The 12345-nt window shown below is 37.2% G+C and overlaps 1 protein-coding gene across 15 annotated transcripts in view; it reads right to left on the bottom strand.

Annotated features, from left to right (window-relative positions):
• The window catches only part of BNC2 (basonuclin zinc finger protein 2), a 461841-nt gene that overhangs the window by 304340 nt on the left and 145156 nt on the right, over window positions 1-12345 (bottom strand). For 12 of the 15 annotated variants that reach the window (XM_063594470.1, XM_063594471.1, XM_063594472.1 and 9 more), the window contains one exon: window positions 11664-11864. The exons of the other annotated variants lie outside the window; for them this stretch is intronic. In XM_063594470.1, coding sequence (XP_063450540.1) covers window positions 11664-11864 — 201 coding nt within the window. The remainder of the gene's footprint in view (window positions 1-11663; window positions 11865-12345) is intronic. 15 annotated transcript variants of the gene reach the window in all.

Genomic DNA, 12345 nt, shown 5'->3' with positions numbered 1-12345 from the left:
AAATAGATGCTCATGTCAAAGTATTACTCAGATTTTGTTCCTTCACATGTTAACACTTCCACACTTCCTTTCTAGAGCTATCATGTACTTAAGTGAAAATGTACTGTAATATGAAAATAGGATATGTCTTCAAGGTAAATTTTAAAAGTCAACATTTAAGATGCATGACTATTATCACAGCAAATATTCATCTTTACTGACTCCACATGTATGCCACCATCTGACATTTATACTTACATTAAATAGACATTATTATGGGTTCAAATGACCCAAAAAGTCATGGCATATTTCTTTACAAATGATTATTACCTAAAAGCAGATGTCTATGACACAGTCACCATGCACTTCTTTATATCTACTTTTTTTTTTAATGAAAGCAATTGCAAGGAGAATATCTTTTACATTTCATTATTCCCAATCAATCACAACGACACAGCATTTCTACCTATTAATGGATTTTAAAAACAAATTTAAAATACCCTATTTAGCAGAGGGAAGAAACAGCCTTTTCATTTCATCCAACTATATTAAAAACAGGCTATCTCTGACGTATTACTACAGTACAGAAATGCTTAAGTATCATGCAAACTGTAGTACGTAGGCTATGACCAGTCATATGCCAACTAATTTGGATCAACTATAGTATAGTGTTTTTACATTATGTTTCATCATTGCACCACATGCTTGAAAGGTTAGTTTTTAAGGTGTTTCCTTCCGAAAGGAAGCATTTTTCTTCCATTTTTACCTAAAGAATGTAATCCCTGAACATATGCCAAATTTACTTCACAATCGGACTTTAATCCCCAAATTCTCTTGATTCTTAGCAACTTGCACAACTTTAAGTAAACAGTTCACAAAATCATAACGATCATACTGTAGCATTCCTTAACTCCTAGGTGAATAGAAAAAAAGACAATACCATAAACATGAACTCCATAAAGGCAGTCTTAGGTAGGCCTGAATGACAGTGTATTTCTTATGGGAAACATTTTTCCTTAATTTCCATTATGACTGAAATGTGAGCAATTAGAAATAGACACCTGGAACTCAGTTGTTAATTTATCTCTCCGCACCCCTTTCACACTTTTCTTCAAACCATTTCTTACGATGCATCTGAAAGATATGATCTTATAGGATGACCTGCATATAAAGGGCACTGAACCAGTGTTCACATTACTTTCTTTAAAATGCCTTGTTGTAATCCACGACTAAACTTACTTTCTTTCTTTTTTAAGTATATAGCTTTAGGGGAAAAAAAATGGAAATTTCTCAACTAATTACTGAGTAAAATGATTTAAAAAACAAAAATTAAAACAAACATTCTAAGGAAAGTATATACTTCATTACATTCATGTTAATTTGCCTTTTATACCATCTTAGAAAGAGAATTTTATGAAATACACAATTCCCTCCCATGATGACCAAAGCTTTAAGCTGGTCTCCTCAGGTTCACATCATGGCAGCTGACTGCAAATATGTAAAGCAGTTCTGGAAGACTCACAATTCACAAATTTTTGTTTCTACTTAATTGTTTTAAGATGAAAAATAAAGTGTGAGATAATGGATGTTTTAGTTAATCTGTGTTTCATGGAGAGAAAAGTATTACTGTCACTTAACTCCTTCTATTAATCACTGCTTTCTAGAAAAGAATATCTCACAGTAGGCTTATACTGAAGCTCATTTCGGCATTCTGCAGTTGTAAAAAAAATTTAAAAGATCAAAAGTACAGGACTGCTGGCACATACAGGAACAGTGATTATCAGAATACTCAGAAGGTAAGCAGCAGTTGGTTTATTAAGAAATTATTTAAAATAACTGTTTACACAAGTTAAAACAACCAACTTCTCACTTTTACTAAAAGGATGTTTTCAATATAATGAACATCCAAGCTTTTCTGGTCATGAGAAAACCTGGAATATATTATACACGCATGAATGTGGCCCGGGATGCAGGATATGGGATGTGCTTCCTATCAACAGATTAACACTTCATTTTCATTACTCTAATCTCACCACAGGCTGTGAACACTCTCTTTTTCTTATTTGAACAACAATGGTACATGAAAAACCAAGCTGACAAGCAGGCAGGGTTCATTAAATGCACAAGGCCCTTATTCCCATAACACATCTCACCTGTATGAGGCCAGTTTTCTGGCTTCCCGGCTGGCTACTGAAACAAGCTCTCCCAGATGTTGGAGTTTGAATTCTTCTTATCCCTTCCTACTTACATTATAATAGATGACAAAAATAAAGTAAAAATGAAAAAACTCCTCTCCACAATGAAGAGTATTTAGTAATGATAGGACTGGTAACATATTTTAAGCTCCATTCAGTCCCATGATTACTTTCCAAAGTTGTCCAAGAGAACAAAGAAAAGTTGCTAGAAAGGGAAATAATGAGACATCTGAAATTGGAGTCAGAGAGACTCATCCTGGTGTCTCTATCCTAGTGTAATTCTAATTTATTTGAAGTAAGCTGTAGTCTCCCACTTGCTGAAAATGGCAGTTCACAAAATAAGAAACCATCATGCTATTTTCCAATGAATGACACTGAGTTTCACCAAAAAGCTATAGTCAAGAAAGGAAAAAGGCTATATAGATAGCATAGTACAAGGAATAATTACAACAAGATTCTTAGGATGGAGAATGCCTCTTTGGGGAAAGCCATCCACAGGCTCACTGCCTCTGAGGAAGTCATTAGCAAATCCTCAACATACATAGAATTAAGTCACCTAATTGTCACCAGCCAACCAATGGAGCAGGCATACACTTTCTGCATGCCTACGCATTACATATAAATGCACTACCATAATGTGGCAATATGGGATTTTTAGTACTTTGAAGACAGTAAGTCCTTCCACAAAGTTTACAGCCAGACTTTGGTTTTGGTTCTTTCTGGTACTCTAATATTTACACCTAAGAAAGAAAGAATAAAAGAAAAGGAATATTAAACAGCAGCTAACCTCGCTGACTCCAAGTTAGGTTCTGGCATGAGGTCAACAATGAGAATGTTTGCAGGCATTCTCACTCAGGGACACTCTCATGAATATGCTCAGTGTATAATTACTCCCCATATCTTGCCGGTGACATCCCAGCCATGTCCACTGACCTCCAGCACTGGCAGAGGGCGCAGTAGTGGGCAGCTTTCTTAATCTATGCCTGATCAGGTGTCCCAAATAGCCACCCTAATGATTTAAATCAATGAAATTCTTCTTGATTTAAATGTTAATGGAAAGGGAAAAAAATTATTAAAATCCTCTAATGGAGATTCTCATTTTAATATTAGTTTTGTTATTATGTTAAGCCAGCTGAAAGCAATTACTTGTTGTCATGTAAAACGTTCATTAACCTGTTATCTTCATTTTCAGACACCCAGTTCAGGTACTCCGATCATAAAATGTGAGTTCTGAAGAACTGTCTAGAGAACCAATAGCCACTAAAAGACACCTTAATAAAGTTGAAAAATTCATGACAGTCTCAAAAAAGCACAGCAGGTACAATACTGAAAGCTATGTCTTTCCCATACAGAGTATGTTTCAGTCTTGTCAGTTTTAACAATCTGTATGCCTTGTGAGACAATGGGTTAAAATTTATTAAATACAAAACAAGAGTGAATCCTCCTCATGTGTTATGTATACTGCATGCTTTAAATTTTAATTTCATAATACCATCCATTAATACTGGTCCTACCATCATTTCAAGTCCTTTTTTAAATGTTTCTGTTAACTCTTACTAGCTGCAGTTTGTCTGAAAGAATCATCCCTTCAGCCTACTGCACTGCCCTTGGTATCTTTTCCTTCTTGTAGGGAAATAAGCTCGTGTAGAAGTCTAACCGCACAAAATAATAAGTCCAAGAATTAGGTTTTTAAAAGAAGAAAAAAGGAAAGCAAAATCTCTCTTCAACTAAGTACTTTCTTATACAGGCTAAGGATCAAATTGAGCTGCCTTTCAGCACCTCTGAATGATAAGCCAGGGCCCCTGGTTACACGTTTTTTATCATGCCCTTACTCAAAGAACCCTTCTACAGCAACACTCGGGACAGTCCTGTCAGCACTCACAGAGGACCACACCTGAGGGTGGCACCTCTCTCTCATGCCTCTGCCAGAATGATGTATTGGCAAAAGGGTATTTATTCAATTACTGCTACGTTTCAGGTGCATTTCAATTCTCTTCTATTAAGGCAAAAAGGGCCAGTGAAAGTAAGGAGGAATTCAGAATAAGAGAGATGAGAAGAAACGAGAATAAAGTGAGAAAGAAATTACCTCTATGAGAAAGGAAATAGGAACAGAATAACCTTGTATTTAGGTCATTAAGTAAATTTCTGCCAACCAAATATGAATGAGATTTATAAATCAACACCACTCAATGACACATAAACCCTAAAGACAGTAGCGAAATAACATTACAGTTCAAAAGCACTGAGTAAATAAGACGTCAGATATGCTCAAGAGAATCAGTTGTTTCAATGAGTAACTTCCTACTGTTCAAGATTATTTTCATTTTCTTTACAGAGAGAAATGAAAAACTGATGGGCTTAATTAAAGAAAAACAAAAGGATATTATTTTGTTGTTAAAGGATCAATTCTTTTTTTTAATTGGAATGATGATTAATAAGTTGAGAATTTGGTTCCTAAACTAGCCAATTTGAGTAATGTGTTGTTTTTCCACAAGCATTTCCATTAAAGAAAGCTCTATGAATGAAGAAAACATACAGCGATTCCTCTCTTCTCCTGATCTCTGCACTTTGTGGCATGAAATGCTACATACAGCATTTGAACAGAATGACACTGCACACTGTCTCCACCCAAATGAACTCCAGTCATAAATTTTTCACCTGAGGGTTTGAATGTACACTGTGAAATCTGCGAGGCTTCCTACAGGGAACGTACAAATTAAAAAATAATCAATACTTTTATTTTTCCTATTCGTTAAACTTTCTTTAAACCTGGGGAGAAAGATGGCAGTACAGGTCAGGCTCAATGAGGAGGAAATGTGGGGACCCTGGATGTCATGGCCCCAGACATCATTTCTGGGATGCCATCTGCACATTTTAAAACTTCTTAGACCTTGAGCTGCTTAGCAGATTTTTTTCATCTTATTTTTCCTGCATCTTTACCAGTTTTTCTTATAGGAAAACATTCCCTCTATTACCCAATGTTTTGTTTCTATGTGAGGATATAAAGGCTGTTGTTCCTGAATTATGTCTCTTTTCCTTTGTTTCTCTAAAGCTTAAAAATAGATGTCAGTTTCTTGAAAGGGTCTTTGACTCCCTTTCTCCTGTCTCGGGGGTCCTTACAGTAGATGAAGATCACCCAGCAAAATGTAGAAGCCAGCTGCTTTTCTGGAAATAAAAAATGGCATCAGCTTTGGCAGACAGTAGTAAGATCCATCATTTCCTAGGACCCCCAAACAATCTTCTGACCAAGGTCTGGAGAAGGGTGGTCACTGAGCAGCACCATAAACAGACCACAAAAGCGTACCACCAAAGGTACAAGAGGATTTTCAAATGGCGAATTATTTCTACATGCATAACAAACCAGGCTCCAAACCTCCCGTGAAAGGAAATCTTGGAACATTATATTCCATGTTCTTTGGACAATAACAAGCAGGGAATCCCACAGAAAATTTCTCTCACTGAAAAAGTCAACCTACCCGATTCACTCTGTTTTCTCTACAACCACAAAGTTCTCTGACAGCACTCTGTGGGGAAAAAGGAGTTAATTCCTAGATCGATTCAAACACTAAGGTTCAAATTATGGACACAAGGTAAAAACAAATTCCAATTTCTTTTCCTCTTTCCTTTTGATATATGTGCTAATCTAGAGTGCCAAGTTCAGAAAATACCTCTTGGGCTATACAGAATCATTAGCTATTCACGTTTACAAGGAAAATCCTCTCAAAAGCTTTGCAGACAGATGACGGCAGATGCCCAATGCAACTTTTTTTAAGTGAGTGTGTGTAATGCATACAAGGTAGAGAGAGGGAGGCACCAGAATTTGTGTTTTTCATTCAAGTGGATGACGCCAGCTCACTATCTGTAACGGACTGTTCCTTTGGAATCAGCTCCCTGTGTCACAACGACCTGGCAAACTTGAATGCTTTCACTATCACTGGAGTCCTTGCAATCCTGCCTTGGTTGTGACCCATTCACTTCTGCCCCAACTTCTCAGAGATGCCTTACTCAGCATCTAATTAGTTAGGGAGGATTTGCCGTGGCTCTTAACCCTGACATGGGAGTGGGAGGCTGTGCTGCTGTGGTAGCCCAAATCTGTCCTGTCACTGCATTAATCAGATTTCCATAAAGCTATGCATGAATAATTGGATTTATCAGTGAATGTGAATATACACTCATAAATATAATTATAAAAAATACCTACAATTATAGATAAGATATCTGCACCTTAGAGGGATTTATTTTTCAACTGCAGTTACTTGGCTCACCTTAGCAAAAGGCTTTAGAAATTACACAAACATAACAGACCTGTTTGCAGATGACAGAAAGGTGAGAAAATTAAATAATTTCAAAACGATCACCTACTGTGTTCAAATTCATTTAAATGAATCATGTTGAAAATAAACTCCAAATTTGTGCACAGATTTTTAACATATACAAAATACACACCTGAGAATATGTTTGTGCATGCTTTACTTGCATTAACGTTTACATGTACATAGAATACCATATATATAAACTGTTACTTTCCCACTGCATTACAAATGAGACAGTATCTCTTATGTGAAGTCTGCATGTTATCCATAGACCTTCAAAGTTTAGGACAAACCAAGCATCTGTCTCTATGCTACAATTTGTATCTTAACAAATACAAATACCCAAATATTCCTACTTTAGTGTTACGTTATCAGACAATATACTGAGAATTATATTTGAATATATGTCTATTGTTAAAAATAAAACATATTACCACTCAAATTAAGAGGGGCCTAAATTGGAGGTCGTAGCCTAGTAATTCAACAGGCTAAAACTGCATGCCTCTTAATATAATATAAATATTTATTTTAGCATTAAGACCACAAGTTTAGTCAATTTAATCCTTTTTTAGTAAGAGAAGATCATCCAAACATACTAACTGTAAGGAAGGGAGTAAAAATGGAGAAAACTGCAGAAAGCAAGCTAGGGATGAATGATGCCTGGCAATGAAAGTCGTTTTCAAAGACCATTAACTATCAGCTGCTTTAATCAGGGCTTTGATTAAATAAGAATATACATCCTATGTAAAAAGGATGTCTATTTGAGTGGGACAGAGTTTAGAACAAAAATGCGTTGTATGAACTATAAAGAAGACCCAAACCACAATGTACAACTAGGCGTCTGACTCGTAATACTATATATATATGCCTTTTAAATGACTAGTGAATAAATACTCAAAAAAATGGGGGGGGGGGACAAAACCATTTTCATTTAAAAACATAGATTCCAGAAACTGAGATTGTTGGCCTATATGAATAGAAAAAAAAGATTTCTTGAGGAAAATTCATATTGAGCACTGTTTTAAATGGATTCTAGCAATGTTATTATACATTTCTTATATTTTGTTTATCATTTCTCTGAAAGGTGCTAGATTTTTATATTAGTAAGAAAGTTTGCTTTTACTCTGTCATATCTCTGGTGAGCAGACGCATTGGTATTAATGTAAATCGTTGATTTAATTTTTAGCTTTCTTGGTTTGCCCCTCACCTATCTAGAAAATGATTTCTCTGGTGATAACTAACACATCATGCTAATGAGAGAATCTAATGCACAATAGAAAAATGTCACTACTAATAATATTTGCATGAAGTTAAATAAAGCAACTGTAAGAGAATGTCAGACAGTTGTTCTTTAATAAGACACAGTTTCACAATGAAATTATGTTGTTAATTTTGTTACATCATCGGGTGAATCCTAAATTACTACATAATGATGTAGAGAGTCATTTATAATCCTAACTTAGTATTTCACTCAAGTATGAAAAAAGACCTTATTAAGGGACCTACATTTTATTTGAAACAGGTTAAATATACCTCACCAATAATAAAAGGTAAATGTCTCTAGTAACACATTAAATGTGGGCTATAGCTATTTACCTTTATGGTTTCCTTTCTGAAAAGATTTTTAAATAGACTGGACTATTACATCCCTTGAGATAGCTACAAGAATTTTACTTACTATTCTCTCAAATGCACAAAATATTTACACAAATAGAAGAATTGCCTCCTCAAGTGTGATTTAAAAAAAACTTTGAAAAGCAAGCCTCATTTTTTGCTTTTAACAGTACCTTGTGAAACTAAAACAGGCAAAATAAGGTTCTTTCTCCACCTGTCACTGATCAAACTGATCCAAAGAAGAACTCCCTTTACACAAGTGTCATACCCTTTAAGGTTCTCAAATACTCAGCTATATACATAGAAATAATTTGAGAAAATCATACTTCAGTATAGAAGAAAAAATGTGCAGGCACAGGAAAATGTAGTCAAATAGTCTTCACTTGAACTTTAGGGGCACATACTTCATCCCACTAAATCTAAATTGGCTTCAGATTGTGATTATTTGTTACTATTAGACAGAATGAAAGATGTACATTTAAGCAGATCCAACTTTGCTCATATGAAACAAAAGACAAAGATTTTTGTATCCCTACTTCCTAGTTTACTAATAGAACACATAAAAATAGATTATTAAATTTCAGTATTCATGGACATTTCCCACAATTTTCTCTATAGTTAAATACTGGTGGTAAATTATCTGTAACTCAGTTTTGAAACCTTTTATAGCAGCCCTACTAGTCAGACTTTTCAAACGTCTAAATAAATAATCAGGAAAATATTAGTTTTATACTATTAAAGAAAACTTTAAAAGAAAAATAACCCAATAAATTTTATTCATTTCATAAGCTAAGTAAATTTTACTTAGAAATAATCATAATCTAGAGAAACCTCTTTATGCCTCAGCAATGAGATGTACAGAATTCTACATATTTGATTAAACTGGACAAACTTTTACCTGTAACAAAAGCTAGCGTAACTGTATATATTGAAAGTAATACTCATTTAAATGGCTGGATTCAAGAGATATCAGAGATATAATTTCAATAAGTCTCTCTCACTCACACACACACACGTGCTGAATCAGCATTGCTGATGAACTATAGGTAAGAAAAACAAACATATTAAATATGAACAGCACACATACTTTCACTCACATAGTTTGAACTTAAGTTATGTAATATTTATACAAACTAAAATGTCATCTTGAAGAGAAAAAAAATGCAAGCTCATATCCTCTTTTACATGCTTTCCAAAAATGCACAAGAGGTAAACATTCAGTGACCATGACAGAAAAAGGTGGGTTGGGGGGATAGGAGTGATTGCTAACTACATCAAAACCAACAAAAAAGAAAACATATTTAAAACTGTGATTTCTCTCCTTTTGTTGTACTACTCTATTTCATAAATAGCATAATATTATACAGTTTTAATAGCATCCATTAAGCATAAATTAGTTCCCTATATTTCTATTCTCTCCATATAATCACTGATGCTCACCATTACACATATATGCACACACAGGTACACAAAAAATATCCACACAGTCAGACAGCTGGATCAAAGACATCATAAATTGTCCTAATTCTGACCCATCATTTATATTACTTTGTTTTTTAGTTAAAATGTTTTCCATGACAAAATCTCCTTAGATTCAAATCTACTTGGAAATGGGCTAGTGCCAAATAAGCAATCTAACACCATCTATGTGGTTCAATAGCCATTTATCAATTGATCATTATCTCTATCTGGTTTTATTAACTCTTTTCTAGCTAGAGGGAGATGTAAGCCAATCTTCCCTTCTAACACACACACACACACACACACACACACACACACACACGACCTCCACTAACTCAAGGAAAACCCTGAAGGTGACATCTAGTTTTAAAAGTGAAGCACAAGTGATTTGGTACTAAGGTTAGCGAAAACACTGCATTCCAACATGCGAGAGCCACCCAGGCAGGGATGCGTCGCGGAAAACACCTCTCACAGCACTCTGCAGTGACAAGGAGCATCTCTGTGTGGAAATGAACTTTTCACTTGAAAGAATGGGAAATTGCACATGAAGAGTTACTTATTGGGTTTATGTTGATTGCATTTAAAGCCCAGCTTACTGTATCAGCAGTAATCAGGGTCCCTCTACAGGATATGTCAAAATATACCTTATTCAAATGCATTTATCCTATTTAGAATTGTGTGCTAAAACTGTTCTCTAGCTAAATGCTACAAAACCCTGGTTGTAGGTATTACCGCTTGCAAATGTATTTCTAAACTTGTAGTAGTTTATAGCCTGGCAAATTGTTTTCTTTTTTTTATTATCAACAAACTTTAAATATCTAACTCAAAGTATTTAATTTTCGTGAACTCTTACAAACAAAAGCGTTTTTTAAAAAAAAAAAAAAGCAGTTGCAGTATTTTTTTCCTCATGAGTGGCACAACATTTCTTAATAACCGCCGTCAACTTAAAATCCAAGTATATTTGTCAATAGTACTTTCGTGCTGTGTGGATGATAATATCAAACTAACTTGCTTTGTGTGTGGATGATAATATCAAACTAACTTGCTTTGTGTGGGTTTGGTGTAGGCTTTGGAAAAGCAAGACGTGTCTAGGAGGGAGGCACCAGGGAACTTCCCTCCCTCACTTGAGCACAATCCAAGATGAAAGTTTCTGGGTTGTGTCCCCTTCGCTTCCTCTCACCCTCGCTCCCCCGCGGAGCCAAGGAGCCAGCAATTGTGCAAGAGGAGACCGGCGCACAGGGCGCGTATCACGGAGCGCATGGTACGAGCCGCCGGCTCCGGTGATTAATTATCAGTAACCGATGGCCTCGCGCTACCACGTCGGCTTTCCCAGCAGAGCCAGCAAGCCGAACGCCTCCAGCGCGGCCGGGACGGAGGAGCGGCTCTGGGGAAGACGCCGAGGCTGCGCCCGAGTGAGTGCGCCGGCGGGCCGGCGGGCGGGCGGGAGAGCGGGCCGGAGCCGGCGAAGGGAATGCAGGGGCGGGCGCAGAGGGCTGGCTGGCAAGGAGGAGCGGAGCGGAGGAGCGAGGACCGAGCAGCACAGCCCGCCACGCACGCCGACTCCTCCAGCAACCCTCGGCGCTGGCAGCCAAGCCTGCACAGCCTGTCTCTCTTCTCAGGTCTGAACGAAGCTGCCTCCAGCCACATGAAGTCAGTAGGGCTGTTCTGAGGGGCCCTGAGATTTGATGACTGTTTTTTAGGTTGCGGAACCTGCTCCGAGAGCGCAAACACTTTGGACGAAGTGATTCATATTGATAGATACATTTGTTGGGTGGTGGCTTTTTTCATTCTCAACAGAAAACAAAGAAATAAATTAAGTCTTCCCCTGACCCAGACTGTACTGTGAAACTTTTCAAAAATGTCTCTGCTTTCTTTTACTTCAGTATCCTTTCCCCTTTTTCTTTTAAGACGCCCTTAGGGAAACCATGAAGTAACCCTGCACATTCCAGTAACACAGTTATGACAAAACAAGAGCCTAACTAGGAAGTGACCACATTTTAAAAAATATTTAGAAAGAAAAACACCAGAAACAAAAGTGCCCATAACAATTCAAGGTTTCTTAAAAAAAGAAAAAAAAAAATCAAGAAATAAAGTAACTTACCTGTTGGGACATTCTGAATAAGAGGTTAGTATCAGCGTTTTGCCATGTCCCCATGAACCCTGGTTCAGCCGTAGTCGTTCTGGTTCCGAACTGCATGGAGTTGTCAGTACAGGAGTCTCTTAAAGTCAAGTCTCTTGCCCTCTTTGGCTCTCTGTCTCTCTGTGTCTCTCTTTCTCTCACATCCACTTCTGCCTCTTCTGACTGAAAAGTGAAGGTGGATTTTTTGAGCCTCTTGGCAGCCAGTAGCAGGAGTGTAGTGTAGTTAAGAAGCTGGCTGAACTGTGCATTTCATTTGGGAAGGGGGAGATTTGGGGGAAGGAGGGGGTCAGAGCTTCTTTCGCACCTTCTGCACAGATATCCCTATCATTTATGCATAGATTGTGACTCCCCAAGCTTGCCTTTGCTCAGTTTAACAGCTGCCTGTCAGGTGTGCAGGCGGCACTGGAGACCCAACCATCAGCTTCAAACTCTCAGCCACTGCATGTCATTGGATAGCAGAGCTAAGAGTCAACTGCACTGTTCCACTGTCAGGCACCAAATGACACCCTGCACTAACCCCTCTCCAGATATACAGATAGATACACACTTATGCACACTCCAGGCAGCACCACAATCACGGTGCACAGGGCAAGGGGAAGCTAGGGCCCTTCCCCGGGAATTTTTCTCAACAATGCTTTCTGAT

The sequence above is a fragment of the Pan paniscus genome, chromosome 11 (genome assembly GCF_029289425.2).
Source record: "Pan paniscus chromosome 11, NHGRI_mPanPan1-v2.0_pri, whole genome shotgun sequence".
Classification (NCBI taxonomy): Eukaryota; Metazoa; Chordata; class Mammalia; order Primates; family Hominidae; genus Pan; species Pan paniscus.
Note: the sequence above shows the minus strand (reverse complement) of the source record. Positions and strands in the feature narration are given on the sequence as shown.